General features: G+C 41.5%; 1 protein-coding gene across 1 annotated transcript; it reads right to left on the minus strand.

The window, feature by feature from the left end:
• Positions 1–2,588: 2,588 nt before the first annotated feature.
• Positions 2,589–24,108, minus strand: LOC124282882. The gene is made up of 8 exons (XM_046718914.1): positions 23,935–24,108; positions 20,540–20,661; positions 19,621–19,826; positions 17,123–17,325; positions 9,874–9,966; positions 6,880–7,001; positions 5,899–6,104; positions 2,589–3,867 (listed from the first exon to the last, which is right to left on the minus strand). The coding sequence occupies exons 1-8, from the start codon at positions 24,025–24,027 to the stop codon at positions 3,647–3,649; spliced, it is 1,266 nt and encodes a 421-aa protein (XP_046574870.1). The 5' UTR covers positions 24,028–24,108; the 3' UTR covers positions 2,589–3,646.
• Positions 24,109–26,118: the final 2,010 nt, after the last annotated feature.

Raw genomic sequence — 26,118 nt, forward strand, 5'->3', positions numbered from 1 at the left:
ATAATTGAATATATCACAGTAGCGAGAAGACAGTGTTAATAGCAAATAAATTAGTTAGTTGTGAATAATATAAATGTTGTGAAAGCATGTTTAAATCAGCAAGAATGTATCCTCTCTTTGCACATGAAGATATTCGTCTTTGGTACAGCCAAAGGGACTGCACTGTCAACGCATTGTGTAAGGGAGGTAACCCTTGGTAATGAGAAACCTACGATATACATTCTGTACTAACCGTCAACTTGATTCAGGGGTCCACTCTAGTTCCATATTCGCCCCATCATTGTGTCTTGATAAGTTGTTCCTGAACATTTGACATTCAGTCGTCGTGCACACTCACACCCAAGCCATCTAAACCCGGCAGGATATGTACATTACCAATAACTGTGTGCTGCACGTGCATTTTACGCATTTCGGAGTTCGGAGATTTGGGCTGTGGCCAACATCAAAGGAGCATGAAAAAGGGCCAGGCGGTAAAGCTTTTGTTAATAATATTTTGTCTTCTTAGATTGTTACCGCAACCTGATCAACTGATTTTGACAACAACGATTTATACAATAATTGTAGCGTCAAAGAATTGTTGCGATTAATTACTTTCAGTTCCAAAGTAGAGCAAAGAGCAATTCAAAAACTTCAAAGTCGGCGCAATCGGTCTTGCCTAATCAGCTTAGACTTTAGCTGGATTAATTATTTAGTTATTTGGATTAATTATTTATTATTTATTTAGTTATTCTCGTGTTCTGGGAGACAGAAAGCGAAATGGATGAAGTCTCCGCTTCTCATACCGAGAATGGAGCTCGAATTCCATGTATGAAGCATATTTCCAGTGCCGTCGGAACTTACGCCCGTACGACTCATTACGCACTTACGTGTCCTTTACACACGTCCTTTCCCCATCACTCACTCACTCACTCCTTCTACACTCCTTTATTATGTAAAACCTTTTATAGTCACTATGTGAAATATTGCCCATTTAACTTTTCAGTTTTAACTCTCTCACCAACTCACTGTAACACCCCACTTGACTTTTCGACTCGTGAAGATCCGGGTTAGAATTGATCTTCAGTAACCCATGCTTGTCGTACGAGGCGACAGACGATATCGGGTGGTCAGACTCGCTGACTTGGTTGGGACATGTCATCCCCCATTGCGCAGATCGATGCTCATGATGTTGATCACTGGATTGTCTGATCCAGACTCGATTATTTACAGACCGCCTCCACATAGCTGGAATATTGCTGTGTGTGGCTTTAAACAACCAACCAACCAACTTGTCTTTCCGAAGAGTTCGAAATTTCAATACATGCGTTTGTTTTTCCTCTCTTAAGAATCTTGAAATTCCATGGGTTAATCCGTGCCACGTGACAAAAACAAAAACATTGAAGGTTGCCCCCAAATCACGTGACTGACTTCGAATACAGTATATTGACCTGACAAGTGGTGAATATTGACTGTCACGGGAACTCAAGATGACGTTTGGCGCTAACATTACTGATATGAAACTAAGAGGAAAGGGTAAACTTTTCATAAAATTTCAAGCGAATTTCGGTACAACAAAAGACCCGACGACCCAACCAATGAGTTACGGGACGAATGACAGCCTTTATTTAATAGAGTCTGGATCAGACAATCCAAGGGTCGATATTATAAACAACGACTCACGCCATCAGGATACGCTGACTCGCAGTGAGCTAAGTCACCGAGCCTGACCATCTTTAGACCAGACCAGAATAGCCTACTGGGGGCCAATTCTGATCAGGTAAATCCTGACCTTGCACACTCAGATAAAACTGAGAAGGTGAAATGAGGTTTTCACTTTCCAGTTAAGATTGTTTCACTTTGGCGAAAAGGTTCTTTGAAGATAGTTGCTTCAATTTTCCACCTGTCCGTGAGTCAGGTTTATTGCGCATACGCAACTTTCCCCCTTTAAGAATAGTCCGTCAACCATGCAAAAATCAAGACTTTTGATTTCAGTTTTAAAAGGTAAATAGAAAACCCTACCGTCCAGCTCACATTTGATATATGATGTGACATATTTTACAAAAAGTGACTGAATATGGTTTTACGCCAGGTTTGATGATATCCACACATACGCCCAGCGCTCGGAGTTAAAGGGACACAATCAAGGACTGGTCGGCTCGGAGTTGGTTGGCTGGTTGTTTAACTGACTGACTGACTGACTGAGTTTGGTTTTACACCGCTTTTAGCAATATTCCAGCAACATCACGGCAGGGGACACCAGAAATGGGCTTCACACATTGTACCCATGTGGGGATTCGAACCCGGGTCTTCGGCGTGACGAGCCAACGCTTTAACCACTAGGCTACCCCACCGCCCCGGTTGATTAACGCCGCACTCAGCAATATTCCAACTATATGGCGACGGTCTTTAAATGATCGACCAGTGATCAACAACATGAGCATCGATCTACACAATTGGGATACGATCATGTGTCAACCAAGTGAACGAGCCTGACTACCCGATCCCGTAAATCACCTAATAATGATAAACGTCATCCACGTGATGTTTCTCTCAAGCTTATATTGTTTGTGTTTTGTTTGTGGCATATCGCAAATGAAACATAGAAACAGTTTTCAGAAAAAAGTTTTATTTCTGAGAGAAGCGAAAATAAAAGGCGTTGTTGTCACAATGACATTAAAATGCACATTCGCTGAAAGATTTCACTAAATGCAGTTCGTGAGTGCACAGGCTGGCTACATTAGCGGGGGTCAACAACCATCAGCTTGTTTTGTCATATGTCACACGTGACAAACAGTCAAAGACAAACATGATCGGTTACAGGTGATCTCGGGGCATGGCCGTAGTGGGTGGCGACTTGAAGCGGGGGTTGTGAAGCTAAATATAATATGAATCTGAAATATATACGTTCTACACTATTTTATATATTAAAAAATTCAGTCTAATTGCTGTAGGAGGTATCTCGACGAACAAGACAATCAACATTAATCAAATAAATCCTTGTCAACTCAATGACCAACGTTACGAGTATTGCACAGGTACCTGCCAGTTGAGTCATGTGATAGTCATATGACAGTCACGTGAACGTGAGTGTGCGTTTGCTCGAGTGCTCGCGGTGAACCGTTATAAGTGTTCGAGAACGTGTGAACCGCCCAGAATGGAACGCAGCTGGTGTAATACTATCACAGTTCTAGCCCTTGATGACCGTTTTGCAATAGTTTTCACACTAGTATGTAAATGTGTTCGACTAGAAATCACAAACAGATAAATATTGAAATGGGCACTGAAAGACACACGTGAGATGTTTCATGTGACGAACGCCATTACAGATGAGCATGCGGATGTCGATTATCTCCCCTTACATCACAGTCCCTACATTGCTGCTTCAGTCAAAATAGGGACATTTTAAAGAAAGTATCATTAAATGGATTACTTAAAGGGAGATAACTACTTAAGTAAGTGATGGCATCAAAAATAATTCACACCAACATGCAGCTCATAGCACACTCGTTCAGATGGCAAACTTTTGTGATACAAAATATATGTACATGAAAACATGTTTTAAATAATTAACATCTAAAATATAAAGCGGTCTCAGGACCATTTGATACACTCGATACAACGGAGAATGGCGGCAACCAATACACCTAAGGGAGGTAACTCCCGGTGTCTAGTGGCGCCCTCTACCAGTATGAGGGCATGGACGAGACTCCCCACTTAGCCTGCAGGCACTCTGAAGGGGGGGGATGAAGTCGTTGGGGTCGGGGATGCCGTCAACGATGTCGTAGAAGTGCATGGTGACGGTGTCGTTTGGACTCTCCTCCGGCCCGATGATGAGAGAATGGATGGGGTAGCAGCTGTTGAGTGAAAAAGATCCCAGCCATGTTTCCCCTGAAAAAAAAAGGTTTCAATGGTGAAAAACAATTGGGAAGGACATTTAACAGAACATAGCCACTCTCCTACCCAGAGTTCCATGCGGCAAGCCAGCATAGTATCTCTGCCACAGGCCAGAAAAATGTGACGATTCGTCACATCTTGCAATGTCCATTCAATATAATGTACAGATTTCTTTTACTCTACACATCTAACTAAACATCTTTAATAGAATGGTTTAGTTTCACTGAGAAAATATCCAAAAAACATGTAACACTATTTCGATTTGCGTAGCGATCCTTTGTTTACATAGGTTGTGCGGCTCCACGTGCTGTCATCGAAGCCGACGGAGAGCAAACGATGCAGCCAGTTTGATATCTAAATATGTACTGTCATAGACCTAACTGTCGCAGTTGTGGAAGAATATATATGTAACAATGTAAAACATTATGAAGAGAGCGCCGAAAAGCTTACGTGAGTCCAGTCTCTTCTTTTTATGAATATGCGCGTTTGATTACAAACAAGAGAAAAGTCCGGTCACGTGATATGCAAATTAGCCTGTGGCAGTGATGTTATGTTTAGTCATCGCTGTGCCGGAGTGTGAGAACATAGCATGTGAATGAAATGTGCTTTGAAAAATGCCTCAATTTTTTCGTGGCTTGATACACCACATGGACATCACACTGACAAATCAAGGAACAAGCAGTGTGAATAAATAAGGATTATTGGTTTCTCGTACTGGTCTAAGGGACGCAACTCTGTTCGGCGAATTGCTGTCCACGAATGAGGTAATCTTTTCAGCAATTTTAAGTCGTTTTAGCAAAGCAATTTGCAATTTGTTAACAGAGTTTAAGACCGAGATCGTAAATTCTAATAGTAATACTGAAGATAATAATCACAGCTGAGGGACACAATTGAGGAAAATATTGCTTTGTTACATGAACCAGCAAAACTATACATGCATCATTTCTGATCAACGTGTAACATCCTACTGTGGATAGTAGTTTGTTTGGTTGTTTGGTGTTTAATGCCGCACTCAGCAATACTCCAGCTATACGGCAGCGGTCTGTAAATAATCGAATCTGGACCAGACAATCCATGGACGTAACTGCACAACCGTTGGGCAATTTGCCCAACCACTTTAGACTGGAGTTGGACTCCTTTGTTAATTTGTTCTCTTGGTTTGGGAGACAGACTAGGATATATAGAGATTACAAAACAAGTGGATGTTGAATGTGAAAAAAGCGAAAGCTAGTGAATAAATCAAAACGTTTAAAATTATTGAGTTGGAATATTTTCCATATTCAACATCTACGAGTTTTGTGACCTATTTATTACACCGACAAAGGACGGGAAACAATGTCATCCACGATGATAAATCAAGCAGACGATGCCGGTTGTAAACAAAAAGAAAGGGAGAAAACTCTATATAGACTACTTTATAGATGAAAATAGACAATTAAAAATATTCAATTGAAAAATAATACTAATCCCAAGGACACCGAACTTGCTTTTTAATTATCCACAAACCTAATGTTATGTTTGGTTGACATTTTTGGTCAAAAACTGCTTGAATGGAGTTATAATGTTAATTTAAAATATTGAGGTGGCAACAGAAAGTTCGGCATTATGACGTTAGGTTGGTTACACAACGCCTGTTTCAAATAACCAACGTGATCTCATAAATAGATTCAGATTACGTGTGCAATATAATGCAAGACTTGTCATCTGCTCTACTTCCTGCTTGAAAGATGAAAATATTCGGAAGCCATCATTGTATATAGTATATGTTTGTCAGTCCCTTTTCAACTGACAACGTTTTGTTTGATATGCTTCTCTGAAGGAGCAAACATATTTTAACCCAACGGAAAAAATGTCATATATCACCTTCAAATACAGTTTTCTCTGGTCATGACGGATATCCTGGGGAAAATTGTGTTGTCATGATATTTTTTGTGCTTTTGAAGCAGTAACCAAAACACAATCCGTCTCTATAAAAATGAAAAAAATATCCCCACGCCCGAGAAACACAACAGCAGGGACCCTTACTTTGTCTAAATGGGATCCTGTCGGACCATTCCTGGGCGAACACCTCCTCCCCTGGGCCCCCAATGTAGTACTCGTTCTCGAAGGTAGCGTTAGGGGGGATTCCAAAGTCCCTCCACGTCCTGGGAACGGACTTGGTACACTCCTTGGTCTTCATGTTGAAGTCGTACGCCACGTTATCGTTGTTGAGGACCAAGTACTCGTGATATCTATGGAATGAGTGAGTGAAATTAGTTTTACGCCGCTTTTAGAAATATTCCAGGAATATCGCCAGAAATGGGGACACCAGAAATGGGCTTCACACATTGTATCCATGTGGGGAAACGAAGCTGTGTCGAACCCTTAACGCTTTAACCATTAGGCCACCCCTTCGCCCCTTGAGCATGAAACACGGGTCTTCGACGTGACGAGCTAACGCTTTAACCACTGGGCTACCCCACCTCCCCGTACCCTGGAGAAGTGTAGTTAACACACATAGAAGTCAGTAACATGGTTTCTAAAAAAAGCAATATGTTTTTATTTCAGTATGGCCGCAGTAAAATTATCATGCAACATATATTCTTTATCGATCGAATAAATGAATAGAATTCTCTGACTCACACATATGGAATAATTCAGTTCATTTGATACAAACTTGTGATACGATATTCCTAATAACATAATTTATTAGATTGAGGAGAGAGACCATAAACGGAGAATGGTTTGTTTGTTGTCTTACGCCGCACTCAGCAATATTCCAGCTATATTCCGGTGGTCTGTATATAATCAGACATTCCAGTGATCAACAGCACGAGCATCGATCTACGCAACTGGAATACGATGACATGTGTCAACCAATATGTCAGCGAGCCTGACCAACCGATGCCGTTAGTCGCCTCTTACGACATGCATGGGTTGCTGAAGACCAATTCTCACCCGGATCTTCACTGATCAGGACCGAGACTTTATTCAACAGATGAGGGACTGTGAGGGGTAATAACTCACTGTCGGCCTGGGATGATCTCGCGTTCCTCCTCGAACATCACCTTCCTCCTGTTGGTGGCGTCGTAGCCGATGATGAAGCGGCGAATGGCGTCATCCACGTGGTTGATCTCCATCCCCCGGAACTGTAAGAGAGAGTGAGAGAGTTTAGTTTTACGCTTTAACGATATTCCAGCAATGTCACGGCGGGGACACCAGATCACACATTGTTCCCATGTGGGGAATCGAACCCGGGTCCGACGAGACGAGAGAACGCTTTAACCACTAGGCTACCCCAAACTTTAAAAATATGCATGCTTACTTAAAACAAGGGACACAGTACAGACCGAGTGAGACTTTAGCTCTTTTGGAGTCTCTCGTAAAATAAAAAAAAACAAAACATGATGCGGATATTAAGTGTGTCCCTCATGCCCTGAAATACAATTCAGAAGATAACATGGAGGGTTGAGATGATTACTGACAACCGCCCCAGTAGCAGTAAGGAAATTATTGCTAATAATCAACTTATGAATATTTTTATGTAATTTTATAACAATGCACATGCTAGTGTGTTTGTGGCCGCGAGTACTATTCCAGTTGAATTCTAATTTGAGAGATAGCATGTTGCAGTTTAACATGGATAACCGACTCAGATACGGTGTACTCTATACTGACTAATACTTTTAGCCCCCTGAAGCCTCCGAATGACTGCAACTTTCCTTCTCAGAAAAGACACTGAAAACGATGCATTGTGACCAATTTGTGTGATTTTTAAAGTAGTTAAAATTTGTATGGACTATGAACCCAGGTTAGTGCGAGATTTATCAGTTTTGTCGTGAGTGCGTGACATGAGTAGTGTATGGTAAAAGCATGAGTGCCAAGCACATGTGTCCTGATTGAGGAACATCACCAGCAATTACACGATCCCTAAGTTTACACTGGAAACAAAAGAAAAAGGAAAAAAAACAACAAAAAAAAACAACTTATGTATATTCCCAATAGCAGAGTTATGTCTCGCTACAGCTTTGCAATTACTGTTTATGCATATTTTGATGTGGACAGTTTTTGCAAAAAGTACATCTTTGGGAAATAAATGAAATATCCTTGGTCCAACTACAGTTGTCAAGTTCTGTCAGTGTCTTCAGCAAATGAATCTGAGGTGGCGTTTTGATACAATGAAACACTATAATCACGAGAAGGCAAAATGTAACGTTAATGTTTAATATTATTTTACAAAAGAAGTTCAAAATATAATTGCAAGTAATGCTTTGGATTCCAAGAGAACGTTTATATGCTATACTCGTTATGCCCTCTTCCATTGTCATTTTCAAATTCCTCTGGTTAATGCTGTTTCGAAACCAGAAGAAGGGTGTCACTTAGATCATTATCAGCAACGGGGACACTTCACCCACTGATACGGCCATTCACAATGCGTGGACGGGACGCCGAAGTCCACCATAATCTAATCTTGAAGGAGGAGAGGTGATCAGTCAGTAACATACACCTTTGAACTTTCTTAGCACCTGTACTCAGATATTGCTATCACCTACTTACTTCATGAGTTCCCGAAGGACAGGAACTATTTAATGGACATAATATGATACTGCAAACTACGCATAGGGGCCGTTCATAATTTACGACTAGGGGGTGATGATGATTTTTATGGAGAAGCATGTACAATGTGAATGACCCCCCCTTAAATATATGTACAAAATAAGTGACCCCCCTGCATGTCATGTACAAAATCAATGACCCCCCTTCCCTTCCCATAATTTCTAAGCATCATTTTAAACATATTTCTATGTACAAAATTGCTGACCAACCCCTAACCCCCTAGTACATGTGTACAAAATAGATGACCCTCCCTAGCTCCCCAGAACAAAATGGGTGACCCCCTTAAAACACCAATTTTTAAAATTTTCATCACCCCCTAGCCATAAATTATGAACGGTCCCTTTTGATGGACACGCTTTTAACGAACGATTTATAACGAACGAATATCGTTATCTGCTCCAGGCCACTTGCTGTATATTTTATTCGAAAAAACGAACTAGAATAGCTAGTGCCTTTGAGTTGGTTATAGCCATAGTTTTCTGAATTGTTGAAGCATGTATCAGGAGAGAGCAAAGTTTTCTTTTAGACCAAAATTTGGGGTTAATCCCAACTCAAACTGGGGTTAATCCCAATCATCCAGGACTTTTTTTTAGAGTATCTAGCAGACTGATTGCATCGTTACACACACAAACAAAATATACAGTTACAATGATTCAGGTATAACAATGTGTACGACCTACAAGAAAACCAATAACTACCGTTATCCTGGTGTCATATTACATTTATCATGTTTCACCTGGCTTACACCTGACTGTTTATATACCTACGGCCTTAATGACTTCTACACATGCGATGTCCTGCATAAACATAACTACAACGCTACACATGCACAAACTTAATGGTACTGTTTTGTAAACAGTTCAAAACCCTGATATTCGGATTCTTGCAGAAGCGAGATCCAGTTTATTACGATTTGTACAAATCACAGTCATTGCACGCAAAAATCTAAAAAAAAACTCAATTAGGGGTAGGGGAGGGTAAGGATCTGTACCGATCACGACCTTTGGTGGCGTTCCACTCTCGGGGAGGGTGGAATGAGGTGAGGATATGTTATGACCGTGAATTTGGATGGAGTTACACAGGGTGGGAGATGAGGATACTGTATTTACCGTAAACTGGGTTGGGGTGACACGCAAGGATGGAGGGGATTACTGTACTGACCATGAACTTGGGTGAAGTTACAAAGGGTGGTAGCTGAGGTTACCGTAAACGGTGGGTGAGGTCACACATGGGGTTGGAGGGAGGAGGGTACTTTGCTGACCGTAAACTGGGGTGGTGTTATACAGGGAAACGGGAGCTGCCCAAGCTCGGGGTAGGAAGATGGGGTTGTTTTTTTACATGGGGGTTGAGGAGGGTACTGTACTGACCGTAAACTGGGGTGGTGTTATACATGGTATTGTAGACCGTAAACTGGGGTGGTGTTATACATGGAGCTGCCCCAAGGCCCCAACGGCCATCAACACACACGCGACCAGCGAGATCTTCGACATATCGACTCTACAGCGCTACACAGAGAGGACGGGGCTGAGGACATCAATTGTTATATACCCGTATCAACACGCGCAGGTCACATGGCTGTCAAAATCGGGCATATCACATGTTCAGGCAGCTTGTATTCAGGCTGTTGTGTGAGTATCATATGACAAGCATCCATTTTATATGGTCATATGTTCCCCTTGTTGTAACCCTGGGGTCATATGGGCTTCACACATACTGCCCACGTTGGGAATCGAACCCGGGTCATCGGCGACGAGTAAACGCCTTAACTACTAGGCTACCCGTGGTCATAAAAAATGCAAACGTAATATTTTAAACAGTCTTTAAGGTACTTTGCTCTGAAACATAACTTAATATATCAAGTAATGTATCTAGGTTTTGGTTTGTGTTTTTGCTGTGTGAATTTTCCGAGTCTTGCTTTTATACTACTAAATTACCCCACTACCTCTCTACAATAACTACGATTTCTATGATATTTTTCTATTTTGAACTACTGAAAATAACTATGAAGCAGCGTTAGTCTCCTGTGTTGGAGACCGCCTCCGTGGTGTAGTGGTTAGAGCGTCCGCCCGGAGAGCGGAAGGTCGCGGGTTCGATCCCTGACCGTGTCACACCAAAAGACGTTAAAATATGGTACTTGTTGGTCCCTGCCTGGCGCTCGGCATTAATGGGTACAACAAGGACTGGTCGGCTCGGAGTCAGTATAATGTGTCTGAGTGGGGTATTCATGCTTCACTGCGGCATGGTATCTCTGTGGGCTAGCACTATAAAACCAGCTGAAGTCTGGGCTAGTTCAAGCAGCCGCACATACACATACACACGCATGCACGTCGTCATATGCGCGAAATATTCTAAAGCACGACGTAAAACCCAATTTCACCTCACCTCCTGTGTTGGAGAGTGGTGTAAGGTGTCGTCTATCCAGGGCCCTGTTCCTCAAAGCGATCGTAGCGCTACGACAGTCGTAAGTCTATGTTAAAGTATGGGAGTTACGACTGTCGTAGCGCTACGATCGCTTTGAGGAACAGGGCCCTGGTCCTCAGACTAACTGGGTACAGTATGTGTAGCTCATTTGTGGGCTCCAAAGGCTGCATTAGAAATCGCCGCGAATAGCTGGGACATTGTTGATGCGGCGTTAAGCCATGCTCACTCACTCACTCACTGTATTAAACACGAGTAGCGGTAAAACAATCACTGCGTTCATTTTATAATAATACCCGGTCGGTCGGCGTGACGAACGATCGTTTTGGACACGTGTTTGCGCCACCGCCCCAACGTCCACCGATAGGTTTTAAGAAGACCTAGGTTCACGCACAAGCGCAATGTGTCTGTCGTACGTCATAATCAAGGTCAAGGTCACCCTCTACAAAAGCGAAACACGGGGGAAACATCCTCGGCATTGCATCATGCACTTCTTTTGGTTGTGACAATTCGTATTCATCTTCAAGCAGTTTGAGATTAACGATGACTAGCAGATTAGGAACGGACTTAATGCAACGCATGTGGGAATCGAACCCGGGTTTTGATTCCGATTGGATGGACGTGTGTGTACACTGCAGTCAGTACGTATCACGTGAAGATCTGGCAGCGGTTCGCCACAGTGTGGTACAGTATTTGTTCTACTTGTAATCAGAAGTCTAAGTGTTGTACAGATAACCTCGATAACCAGCGATAACAGCCATAAGTAACTGCAGTGTCAATAACACCAGATCTTAGTACTCGCTACTGATATTCGAAGATTGAACGGCACCCCGTTACTAGTCACGTCACAAAGACGTTTCATTTGAGCTTCTTTTACGACGACATGCCGGAAGTGAAAGCCGAACGTGCTACCTTTATAATCAAGCAGACTCTTTCTGTAGCACACAGTCTCGATCATCTTTCAGTAGTTACACAATCTTCTTTTGTTTAGTTTTCAAATATTTACAGCAAAATCTGTTAAGAAAATATAGAGTCGTGAAAATTTCGAAAGCTGCTTTCTCATTAACTTCTTTGAGAGGCTTTAGAAGTTGGAGCAGTCAAGCAGTCTATGGATGACCAACCTCTTTATTACAGTGAGGTTGTAGGTTCTAAAGTACTGTCGGAAACAGAAAAAGATGTTTTAGGCTGTTACTCTGTATCCTTAAAATTTACACAATTCCAAATAGCATATGTCGAAATAACCCACATTGGCCTTACTGGGCGTTCAGTGGAATGCCTAATAGGATATCCAGAAAAGCATGATTACTCGTAAAATCGGGCAAAACTTAGAAAATACGAATAGCTGCTGAAAACAATAAATCAGACTATAGATGGCAATTAGGTCGCTCAGCCAGGTATAAGGACGCCCCGTCGACTCACCCAGGGGTCATCTCAAATATATTTTATGCTTTTCGCTATTGGCCATATAAATAAATGTTCGTGATGCACGAAACAAATTGCCAAAACGCATTTTGTGGCCCCGACTCTCAGAAACACGAAACACATGTCTTAGTCGGAAACGTGGGAAAGATCGTGCGAAAAAAATCAGTATAAATGGCCTGTCCAACACTGCAATATCACTGCACATAAAGTCACCCAGAGAGAATGCCAAGGTTAACCCAGGAAGAAAGAGAACGAGCAGTAGGGATAGTTGAATGGCTGACCCTCTTAGTTATTTCGCGAAATGACTGACATTTTTAGTCTTTTCACGAAATGAGTGATTTCACAATCTGACTGTAACATATAGAGATGAATAAGTAATGCATTATATATATAGATGATAATATATCAGAATAAACAGTGTTTTTCTCAGAATACCTTTCTTATTGTTATTGAATAATGTATACATAATGTTTCATAACGTAACAATGCCTTTGAACAATTATCATTTAAAATATCCAAATATTTACTTAAATCTAAGTTAGATAAGGAGCTATATAAGATACTTCTTGATGAATGTTCTACCATAGACAACTACACTTGCTTATACGCATCTTCTAGTTTACATTTAACTGTAATTTTTAATTTATTCAAATTTTCAAAATTTTGGGAATTCTAGATATAACTAAGTCCAATTTCGCCAATAAACATATTTAATATTCATTATCCATTTATGCTTACATTTTCCAAAATGTGTGTCGTTTAAAAAGTAATTTAGACATTTAGACATAATTTGGAAGATTTACCTGATTAGTATGGCACTGACGAGTGAGTCAGGTTCATTATAAGAGTAGGGCTGCATTTTCTTATCCCAATTAGCCTAAACCCCCAGAGGATTACTTAGTGTATTGGATTATGGGTCCTTGCTTGGACTGCTCATACTCGTGCCGGTTTAGACAGTGTTAATTACAGTCAAAATTGCTTGTTGGGACCGGACAATCGTGCTGGAATACGGAATAGACAGGTGCCAGATTAAACAATGTTTTATTGATCATAATATTGTTGTAGACTGGCGGGACCAAAATTGTTTGCCGGATTAGACAGGTGCCGTTGTTGGCAGGTTTCACAGTATATATGAAACTCATTGCATATGTATTATTTGATTTTTTTCACCAAGCAAACGTAATCTCATAATAATGATTTAATGGAAACAGGAGGTAGAAAGTTTTTTTAGAATATTACTTAACACAACAGAATATATTAAAACATTGGAATTGATATTTTTCAGAAAACAGATCTGGAATGGTGCACACATTGCAACAGGTATGTCTCCAGAAAGACAAGGTACAACCACCTCCGTAAACAGAGAGAAGAGAACACACTGGAAGTCAAGAGACAGAGACTAGGCACACCCAGTACTGAACCAGGAAAGCATTATGGCCCGGTACTGTAATGACTGTGCATGGTTCCAATGTACCAGTGATCGTAAAGTTAGCATTAATGTGTGCAGTTGCAGATGTTCCTGCTGTCAGTAAACTATTTGGGTTTGTGGGCCACTCTGCTACTCAAGGTTGATCTAGCTGTACAAGCCACTGATAAGGAACTCTAATCATAACTGTGGTGTCAACCTGAGCAGAAAAAAAATAGTTGTTTGGAAAACTTAGCCTGTACATACACTGTGAGGTGAGGTGAGGTGAGGTGAGGTGAGGTGAGGTGAGGTGAAATTGGGTTTAACGTCGTACTTGAGAATATTTCGCTCATATGACGACGTGCATGCGTGTGTATGTGTATGTGCGGCTGCTTGTACTAGCCCAGACTTCAGCTGGTTTTATAGTGCTAGCCCACTGAGATACCATGCCTCAGTGAAGCATGAATACCCCACTCAGACACATTATTCCGACTCCGAGCCGACCAGTCCTTGTTGTACCCATTAATGCCGAGCGCCAGGCAGGGACCAACAAGTACCATATTTTAACATCTTTTGGTATGACGCGGGATCGAACCCGCGACCTTCCGCTCTCCGGGCGGTCATACACGGTAATGTACAAGGGGACAGTGATAGTTGATATGTTAGGGAGTGTACCCAAGAAATATCGTACCATTGAGTTTATGAATGACATTATTCGATCAAGTGTGGATAGACAACCAAAGGGTGATATTATATGGGCAGTTTGGGGTGATGATAATACAGATATTACACCAGAAGGTGGCCTGCAAAAGTAAGAAGATTATTTGTCAACTCCATTGAATTAGAAACGGGGACTAAATACATCATATTTTGGCTAAAGTAATCTGGTTCAAGACTAGCCATGAAACCCTCGGCTATTTGCCTCCTATCTCAGTGTGGTTAGCCAAGCACCAAGACGAGGCCCTGCCTCTTTTTTGCCTGTACAGATAATTTTAGTATGGAGGAGCATTGGCTTTTGAAATGCACCAAAGCAGTAGGTTTTTAGTTGCCTGTCAAGTGCATGTTCGCTCGTTTGTATGGTTGCATTGTGTATACTGTACCTAATGCCATGTCATGTAAATTTATTTAATGCGTGTACATATTTTGATTGTAGACCTTGTAATACGGTTGCTGATTGTAATTTAATCAGTATAGGTTCAGCTCTTGTGCAGGAGTGGAGTTTATATTATAATCTTATTTTGTTACTGAGTATATATCAGCGGATGTAGAGTACTAGTGTTTGTTGGTGTATGCTATATGTCTACTGTATAATGTGTTGCTGTATTATGTTGCTTTGGAGGTGAGGTGAGGTGAGGTGAGGTGAGGTGAGGTGAAATTGGGTTTAACGTCGTGCTTGAGAATATTTCGCTCATATGACGACGTGCATGCGTGTGTATGTGTATGTGCGGCTGCTTGTACTAGACCAGACTTCAGCTGGTTTTATAGTGCTAGCCCACTGAGATACCATGCCGCAGTGAAGCATGAATACCCCACTCAGACACATTATACTGACTCCGAGCCGACCAGTCCTTGTTGTACCCATTAATGCCGAGCGCCAGACAGGGACCAACAAGTACCATATTTTAACGTCTTTTTGGTATGACGCGGTCGGGGATCGAACCCGCGATCGAACCTTTTCTGTACAGTCATATGTAATGTATCAGGATGTATCACGTTGAGAAATATAGCAAACTGAAATCCCTGAGAGAGGGGTGAGGGTGGTGTGTGTGGGGGGGGAGGGGTGGGAGTTGGATGTGCACAGTTCATTTTCATCCGTTTTCACGGGAGATTCGGTCATCATTTCTTGATCAAAATACCCCAAATGTTAGTGAAACGTTACTTGTCTAAATAATGTAGTGTAAACTTTGCCAACCTGGGGTTCTGAACACAACTATGACACCTGCATCAAATACATCGTCATTTACGTTTGTTTCATTGTTAACCATGATCACACCTGGCTGTATGCTTCCTTTCGCCCTTCGTTACGACCTGCATATTTTCCATTTGACCAGAATTGTTAGTGGTCTTCAGTTCTAGTGGGGTGGCTGTGGCACTTCAGTGTGAACAAGATGGGTATATCTGGACCAGACAAGGCTAGCGACCTTCTGGACATGATCTAAACTTCGAGAACCTTGTCTACTGACAAATGGTGACTTGTCTTGTCCATTACAAATATGAACATAACTGTATGCGTAAATAATGATAAACGTCATCCACGTGATAGTTCTCTCAAGCTTATATTGTTTCAATTGTGTTTTGTTTGTGGCATATCGCAAATGTTCATGAAAATAAAAACAGTTTTCTGAAAATAGTTTTATTTCTGAGAGAAGCGAAAATATAAACCGTTATTGTCACAAAAACAATAGTATGCACAGTCTTTGAAAGATTTCACAAAATGCAGTTCGTGAGTGCACAGGCTGGCTACATTAGCGGGCGTCAACAACCATCAGCATGTTTTATCATATGTCACACGTGACAAACAGTCAAAGACAAACATGATCGGTTGCAGGTGATCTCCGGGCATGGCCGTAGTGGGTGGCGACTTGAAGCGGGGGTTGTGATAGCTAAATATAATATGAATCTGAAATATATACGTTCTACACTATTTAAAATGTGATAATAATTCAATCTAATTGCTGTAGGGGGTAATTTCGACGAACAAGACAATCAACATTAATCAAATAAATACTTGTCAACTCAATGACCTACGTTACGAGTATTGCACAGGTACCTGCCAGTTGAGTCACGTGATAGTCATATGACAGTCACGTGAACGTGAGTGTGTGTTTGCTCGAGTGCTCGCTGTGAACCATTTCATGTGTACGAGAACGTGTGAACCGCCCAGAATGGATCGCAGCTGGTGTAATACTATCACAGTTCTAGCCCTTGATGACCGTTTTGCAATAGTTTTCACACTAGTATGTAAATGTGTTCGACTAGAATTCAAAAAAGGATAAATATTGATATTGGCACTGAAAGACACACGTGAGATGTTTCATGTGACGAACGCCATTACAGATGAGCATGCGGATGTCGATTATCTCCCCTTTAATCACAGTCCCTACATCGCTGCTCCAGCAAAATAGGGACATTTTAAAGAAAGTATCATTAAATTGATTACTTAAAGGGAGATAACTACTTAAGTAAGTGATGGCATCAAAAATAATGGCACTTACAGCCCACAGTACACTCGTTCAGGTTGTAAAACAAATTGACACAAAATATATGTATAGGAAAACATGTATATAATAATTAACATCTAAAATATAAAGCGGACTCAGGACCATTTGGTACACTCATTACAACGGAGAATGGCGGCAACCAATACACCTAAGGGAGGTAACTCCCGGTGTCTAGTGGCGCCCTCTACCAGTATGAGCGTATGGTCGAGACTCCCCATTTAGCCTGCAGGCACTCGGGAGGGGGGATGAAGTCGTTGGGGTTGGGAATGCCGCCAACGATGTCGTAGAAGCGCATGGTGACGGTGTCGTTTGGAGTCTCCTCCGGCCCGATGATGAGAGAATGGATGGGGTAACAGCCGTTGAGGGTAAAAGATCCCAGCCATGCTTCCCCTGAAAGAAACCGTTTCCATGGTGAATTGGGAAGGACAGTTACAGTACAACCAGAAATTATTTAGAATTTAAAGATTGTATTGATTTTATTCTTTTCACTCATTACTGACGTATTAAATGTGAATATGAGCAGAACATAACTCCAGATTCAAAGACAGGTGAACAGTTAGTATTTAGTAAGTCACCATGGGCAGCAATGCAGGCTTTAATGCGGCGGGGCATACTACTGATCAAAGAAGCTAGAATGTCGTGGTCCATGCTGTCCCAGTATCGGTTCACCTCTTCTTTCATTTCAGCAATATTTGTCAGATTTTTCTTATTGACACTTTCCTTCATAAGTCCCCAAACATTTTCTATTGGATTTAGGTCAGGGCTATAGCTTGGCCAATCTAATAATGTCATATTTTGGTTCCGAAACCAGGCCTGTGAATGCTTTGAACGATGTTTTGGGTCATTGTCCTGCTGGAAAATCCAAAAATTTCCATAGAACACGTGAGCAGATGGAAGTAAATGTCCCTCGAGAATATCTGTGTACCGCTCACTGTTCATATTCCCTTCAAATACACAGAGGCGCGTCGCCCCTAACACAGATATGCCACCTCACACGTTAAATTTCGGACTGTACTTTGGGCGCTGATACAAAGGTTTTTCAGTTTGTTTGGTCCAGAATTTCAGTGTATTAGAAAACAGCCACACAGAACTTTAATCTGAGAAAATCACATTGTCCCAGTTAAAATTTCTATGCTGTAAGCACCAGTTCAACCTTCGCTCTTTTTGTTCAGGTTTCATGATCAGGTCTGATGTCCTTGTTAAAATACTCTAAAATCAACTTCCTCTTCTCTAAATCATTCATACTGAGTATCACTGAAAATGTCGTCTGCTAGCAAGTAAACAAATGGGGATAACTCTTCACAAACTAATGAAAAAGATTTAACGGTCCGGGAGTTGTCTCTCTTGAATGAAACCAAGCACTTGATAGCTGGTCAAGGTTGTTTTTACTAGAAATCCAATTAAACATATGCCTAAAATTCTCAATAATTTCTGGTCATACTATAACAGTGTACAGGAAGTTAATGAAATGTGTTAATAGCCTCTTTGAACAATGCCGCGGCTTGATACACCACATGAACATTATACTGACGAAGCAGAAAACAATTAGAGTGAATAACAAAATCAAACAACGATTATCTGTTTCCCGCACTGGTCTAAGGAACACAACTCTGTGCGGCGAATTGCAGCACGCGATTGAGGTATATTATTCGGCGAAAATTCAAACCTTTTCAAGTCGCTTAAAAAAGCAATTTGATAACAGAAATAAAACCCAAGATGGTAGATTGTAATACACTGAGGATAATCATTTGAGAAATTTGGAATTTGAACAGCTGATCGTCACAGCCAAGGGACGCAAATCTATCCAACGTATTTAAGAGAAACTGATGGACGGATGAATAATTACTTCCGTGTTACACACTCATTCAACTTTTTGTTCCTATTACTGTTTTTGTTCCTATTTATGTTGCTGTGTGACATGAACCAGCAAAGCTCTACATGAATCATTAAATCTGTTGTCACGCTTTCTGATCAACGTGTAACATGCTACTGTGGGAAGTAGATTGTTTGTTGTTTGACGCCGCACTCAGCAAATAATAACTGTAAATAACTGAGTCTGAACAAGACAATCCAAGAAATTAACTGCACATCCGTGAATCGATCACAAGAAATTGATCTTAATTTAGCTCAAGGTTGACTGAGATTGGCTCAGTGTAATGAATGAATAAATTAAGTAATCTCGTATAAAATATATCTTCACAAAATAAGAAAAAAATAATATCTGAAGGGAACCCTGAACATTGATCAGTTTAAGAGAGCTAGAACTTTGGCAATTTGGACTTGCCCAATCATTCTAAACAGGAGCTGCACTCCTCTGTTAAGGCCTTGGAGTCAGACTTGGATATAATGCATTTTATCCATCTGCTGTACTTCCTGATTGAAAGATGAAATTAATCGGAAGCCATCATCTGTACATAATATCAAACATGCAAGTCGTCTTTTTTAACTGACAACGTTGTGTTGATATGCTTCTCTGAAGAAGCAAACATATTTTAACCCAACGAAAAATATATGTCATGTGTTACCGTCAAATACATGTTTCGCTGGTAATGAGGGATACCTCTTGGGAAAATTGCGTTGCCGTAATGTTTTTGTGTTTTTGAAGCAGTAACCAAAATGCAACCCGTCTTATAAAATGAATCCCCATCCCCATTCCCCAAGAAACACAACAGCAGGGACCCTTACTTTGTCTGAATGGGATCCTGTCGGACCATTCCTGGGCGAACACCTCCTCCCCTGGGCCTCCGATGTAGTACTCGTCCTCGAAGGTAGCGTTAGGGGGGATTCCAAAGTCCCTCCACGTTCTGGGAACGGACTTGATACACTCCTTGGTCTTCATGTTGAAGTCGTACGCCACATTGTCGTTGTTGAGGATCAAGTATTCGTGCAATCTGTAGAATGAGTGAGTGAGATTAGGTTTACGCCGCCTTTAGCAATAATGTTCCCGTACCATTACGGAGGTGGAGACCAGAAATGGACTTCACACATTGTACCCATGTGGGGAATCAAACCCGGGTCAACCTGCGAGGTAACGCATTAAAGGCACAATGCCAAGCTTGTTCGACAATATTTTGGCCTATATTTTGTATATTGGGGGCATATGCCCTCACTTTAGCTTCCTTTTGATGCAATAAAAGATTTATTATCCCCTACGACTTGCCTGAAATCAATAATTGAAATTTCGAGGCGAACAGCTTCCAAACAGAAACACTTGCCATACATAGTGACTGTAAACAGTTGCTTCGTACATCGAAAACTGTCGCACGTGATGTTGTCGGTGTTTGCCGAACTGGTACACAGTTAAGTAACATCACTTCCAAACAATAAATCTAATATTATTTTGGTATGGCTGCAGTAGTAGTATTATTAAGTATAGATTCTTCCGCGATGGATTTAATGAATAAAATACTTTTAGAATTCTCTGTTTACCACCATTGGAAATAATTCAGTTCATTTGATATAGACTTGAGATACGAGATTCCCCGACATGAGAGAGTCACAGCGACAGTGGGGAGGAGGAACCGGAGAACATGTGACTGAGGATGTACAGATCGTGGACCCTGCCTTCACCAGAAGTTGACTGTGAGGAGTAAACACAACTCACTGTCGGCCTGGGATGATCTCGCGTTCCTCCTCGAACATCACCTTCCTCTTGTTGGTGGCGTCGTAGCCGATGATGAAGCGGCGAATCACGTCATCCACGTGGTTGATCTCCATCCCCCGGCACTTTAAGAAATACATGTGATACATTAAACAAGGGAGACACCACAGACCGAGTGAGGCGTCAGCCTTTTTGGAGGCTCTCGTAAAATCGTAAAAAAGACATGAAGCGGATATTAAGTTTGTTTATCGTGTTCTTAGAGACATTTCAACAGTATTGCTGGTTTGTTTCTTCGTTGTTTTACGCCGCACTCAGCAATATTCCAGCTATATATCTGTAAATAATCGAGTCTGGACCAGACAATCCAGTGATCAACAGCATGAGAATCGATCGTTCTGATACGATGACATGCGTCAATCAAGTCCGCGAGCCTGACCACTCGATACCGTTAGTTACCTCAACAACAAGCATGGTTTGCTGAAGATCAATTCTAACCCGGATGGTCACGGAAGTTTTTAAACAATATATACCATGGGAAATTGAGATGGTAATTGACAACCAACGCGGTGTTTTGATATCGTGAAACACTATAATCCTGCAAAGGTAAAACGTAACGTTAATGCTAGAAAATACTTTACTAAAGAATTACTTCAAGTTTAAATATAATTGCAAATTATGTTGCTTGTTGCTTATTCCCACAAATACTCTTTGTACGTTTAAAAGAAGACATTACAAAGCATCGAGAACATGTTCCTGGCAACCAATGAGTAAACTACGGTTCTATTTTCAAATTCCTCTGGTTAATGAAGTTTCGAAACAAGAAGGATATCGTTGAGATCATGATTCAACTACTGATACGGCCATTTACAATGCATGGACTGGACGCCCGAAGTCCACCATAATCTAATCTAGTAGAAGGTGAAGTGATCATTTACACACACTTTTGAACTTTTTTAGAACCTGCACTCAGATATTGCTATTACATAATGACTTCATGAGTTTTCCGACTGACAAGAACGATTTATTGGAGCTGAAGAAATACTACCAACTACTGATGAATACGATCACAACGAACGAATTTAAGATACCTGTTTTCTTCTTCCGACCCCTTGCTGTAGCCTACATTTCAGCCGAAATGCAGCCGAAATACTTATAACGAACAAGAATAAATAGTGCTTGAATTCGTTATACACACTGGTTGCCGGAAACATGTTCTCGTTTTTTGATACTTTGTAATGTCTTCTTTATAACGTACAGAGATTATTTGTGACCTTGTGCATGAGAAGACGTCAAGGTAGACCCTGTCGTCAAAGGTGGACAGTTTGCTGTGCAGAGTTGCGGCCATTAGGGGTACCAGGAACGTTGTTTCGTATCCTGCCTATGTTTCCAGTTAAGTCAACCTGGGGTCGTGGGTTGACCAATGTGGTAAAAGTGGAATTCCTCTCACATTAAGCTGACACACCTCGTTTGTAGCCGACAAAGTGTGGTTAATCCCAACGCACTCAGTCACTCACTCAATCAATCATCAAGCACTATTTATTAGAGTATGCAACAGACTGATTGCATCGGTACACACACAAATAAAGTATATAGTATTCGTAATTGTATACGAAGACATAACAAGGGCCGATATTACAATCGAGAAGACTGTGGTTGAGATGTAACAAAACGGTACGGACTTACAATAATAATATAATAATTGTGTTGTGCCTTCGGGAATACTATGGTTCAGATACAACAATAGGGTATGACCTTCGAGGGTACAAAGATTCAAGTATAACAATGGAGTACGGCCTACGAAAATACCATGGTTCACATATAACAGTTGAGTACGGCCTTTGAGAATACCATGGTTCGGATATAAAAAGACAACGACAAAGCGGCGTTAACCTCAACTCACTACACTAAACTACACTGCACTGCATTGCACTGCACTGCACTGCACTGCACTATACATTCAGATATTACAGTGGGGTATGGCCTTCGAGAAGACCATGGTTCGGATATAACAATTGTGTTGTGCCTTCGGGAATACTATGGTTCAGATACAACAATGGGGTATGACCTTCGAGAATACAATGGTTCTGATATTATTGCGTTGGGCCTTCGGGAATACTATGGTTCAGATATGACAAAGCGGTACGGACTTCGAGAATACCATAGTTCTAATATAACAATTGTGCTGGGTCTTCGGGAATACCATGGTTCAGGTACAACAATGGGGAATGACCTTCGAGAACATAATGGTTCTAATATAACAATTGTGTTGGGCCTTTCGGGGATACTATGGTTCAGATATAACAAAGCGGTACGTACTTCGAGGGTACAATGGTTCTAATACAACAATGGAGTACGGCCTACGAAAATACCATGGTTCACATATACCAGTTGAGTACGGCCTTTGAGAATACCATGGTTCGGATATTTAAACTCAACGACAAAGTGGCGTTAACCTCAACTCACTGCACTGCACTACACCGACTGCACTACACTACACTAAAACTATACTACACTACATTAAATATTCAGATATAATAGTGGGGCACGGCCTTCATAATATCCTGGTTCAGATATGACAATGTGATACGGCCTTCGGGAATACCGTGGTACGGGTATTAAAAGACAACGACAAAGTGGCGTTAACCTCACTACACTACACTTCACTTCACTGCACTGCACTACACTACACTACACTACACTTTCAGATATAATAGTGGGGTACGGCCTTCAAGAATACCCCGGTTCAGATATAACAATGGGATACGGCCTTAGAGAAGACAATGTCTCGGATATAACAAAGGAGTACGGACTTTGAGAAAATCATGGTTCAAATATAACAAAGAAGTACGGCCTTCGAGAAGACCATGGTTCCGATGTAATAATGGAGTGTGGCCTAAGAAAATACCAATAACTACCGTTATCATTGTATAATATTACACTAGTGCACCGTTATCAGGTCACACCTGGCTTACAGCTGACTGTTTATACCCACGACCTTGATGGTCCTACACATGGGATGTTCGTGCAAACACATAACTATAACGGTACAACATGAATGGCACTGTTTTGTAAAACAGTTACAAAAACTGACATTGGGATTCTTGCAACAGCAAAATCCATCTATTTACGATTTGTACAAATCAGAGTATCTGCCGGCCAAAAAATTTAAATTACATTTTGTAAGGGAGGTGAGGTTCAAGATCTGTACCGATCACGACCTTGGGTGGCGTTGCCTTAGGTGAGGTTTGGAAAGAATGAGGATCTGTTTTTACCGTGAACTTGGGTGGAGTTACACAGGATGGTGGAGGAGGGTACTGTGCTGACCGTGAGCTGAGGTGAGCTGTGATGGAAGATGGGGTGGTTTTATACAGGGTGGTGGAGGAGGGTATTGTACTGACCGCAAACTGGGGTGGTGTTATACAGGGAGAAGGGAGCTGCCCCACGGCTCCAACGGCCATCAACACACAGGCGATCAGCGAGATCTTCGACATATCGACTCTGCAGCGCTACACAGAGAGAACGGGACTGAGGACATCAATCGTTATATACCCGTGTCAACACGCGCCGGTCACATGGCTGTCAATATCTGGCATATCACATGTTCAGACAGCTTGTGTTATCATATGACATGCATTCATTTTTTTATTTTCATATTCTCCCTTTGATTTAACCCTGTGGTCATAGTGAGTGAGTGAGTTTAGTTTTTCGCCGCCTATGGCAATATTCCAGCAATATCACTGCGGGGAACACCAGAAACATAGTACCCATGTGAGAGTCGAACCCGGGTCATCGGCGTGACGAGCAAACGCCTTAACTACTGGGCTACATGTGGTCATCAAAACAAAATATCTTTAACACTCTCTAAAGGACTCTCAAACAGAACTCAATATTTTTAAAGTATTTTACATAAGGTTTGGCTGTGTGAATGTGTCCAAGACGTTTTATATTACGTCTTGCTTTTATTCCACTAAATTACCTACTACCCCTCTACATTAGCAACCTGTGAAGGTCCGGGTTAGAATATTGATCTTCAGTAACCCATTCTTGTCGTAAGAGGCGACTAACGGGATCGGGTGGTCAGGCTCGCTGACTTGATTGACACATGTCATCGGTAATCGCGTAGATCGATGCTCATGCTGTTGATCACTGGATCGTCTGGTCCAGACTCGGTTATTTACAGTCCGTCGCCGTATAGCTGGAATATTGCGGCGTAAAACTAAACACACTCACTCTACAATAACAGTACGTTTTCTATGATATTGTTCTATTTTGAACTACTAAAAAACTATGAAGCAGCGTTAAACTCCTAGGTGGGAGAGTAGTGTAAGGTGTCGACTATCCTTGCCCTCAGAAGTCCTTCACATGCAGGTGTGTGCATAGGTTTGTCTCCGCCATACTATGCTTGTTTAAGTACACAGCGTTTACTGCATACATCCCCCTGGAATGGATCCCAAGACACCTGTGTTTGTCCGGAGAGGTGACCAAATGGGTCAGGTGGTCAGACTTGGCCACTTGGTCATTTATTGCGTTTCACTGACCCGACAACGATGATCATGACGCACACCTTTGATCTGGGCTTTGAACATTTCATGTTAGTCTGTCATACAGACCCTGAAGCAAATATATCCAAGAAATCCCTCGCAAGTCTAGAAAATGTGGCAAGTCTAGATTTCCACAGCTTGAAGATGTCTCAGGGCTCCTTTTATTATATTTTGGGTTTTTTCACTATGTGCCCTTTTTCTGTAAAATATGTTCATTTCATAGACTAGTTGTTAGTCTAATTTCTTGTGTCAACGAACGATTTTGACTTTGTTTTGATAATGATTTTAAATGTTTGTGGATATGCCATAGGATGGATATCTGCAATTTTATGTATATCACCCTCGTATTTTACTATGTTATCAGCGCATAAGACTAGCCTCCCTGTTCTCGGTCATTTGAGTATCGGGACGGTTAGGTAGCATAGTGGTTGAGGCATTCGCCCGGCACGCAGAGGGTTCGGGTTTGATTCCCTAACTGGGTACAGCATTTGCAGCTCATCTGTGGTCCCCGAGGCTGCATTAAACATCGCCGCGGCGTTAAGCAATATTCACTCACTCACTGCATTCAACACGAGTAGCGGTAAAACAATCATTGCGTTAATTTTATAATAATACGGTGTGACGAAGGTTCCTTTTGACCACGTGTTTACGCCACCGTCCCAACGTCTACCGATAAGTTTTAAGAAGACCTAAGTTCACGCACAACCGTAATATGTCTGTCGAACGTTATAAACAAGGCCAAGGTCACCTTCTACAAAAGCAAAGCGCGGAGAAAACATCCTCGACATTTTACCATGCACTTCTGCTGGTTGCGACAGTTCGCTTTCATCTTCAAGCAATTTGAGATTAATGATGACTAGCAGATTAGGAACGGACTTAATGTAACGCTTTTGGATTCCGATTGGATGGACGTGTGTGTACACAGCAGTACGTACCACGTGAAGATCTGGCAGCGGTTCACCACAGTGTGGTACAGTATTTTTTCTACTTGTAATCATAGTCCAGTAGAAATCGACATGAAATTAAGTTGACCCGGACATT

This window comes from Haliotis rubra, unplaced genomic scaffold, assembly GCF_003918875.1.
Source record: "Haliotis rubra isolate DU_JTF1 unplaced genomic scaffold, ASM391887v1 Scf306, whole genome shotgun sequence".
In the NCBI taxonomy this organism is placed as follows: Eukaryota; Metazoa; Mollusca; class Gastropoda; order Lepetellida; family Haliotidae; genus Haliotis; species Haliotis rubra.

Coding starts and splice junctions, on each gene's coding strand:
- LOC124282882 (XM_046718914.1), bottom strand. CDS start 24,027: ATGTCGAAGATCTCGCTGATCGCCTGTGTGTTGATGGCCGTTGGAGCC. Junction 17,326..19,620: donor CAGGATCCCATTCAGACAAA/GTAAGGGTCCCT, acceptor GGTTTCTTTCAG/GGGAAGCATGGCTGGGATCT. Junction 6,105..6,879: donor GAGATCATCCCAGGCCGACA/GTGAGTTATTAC, acceptor CTCATTCCATAG/ATATCACGAGTACTTGGTCC.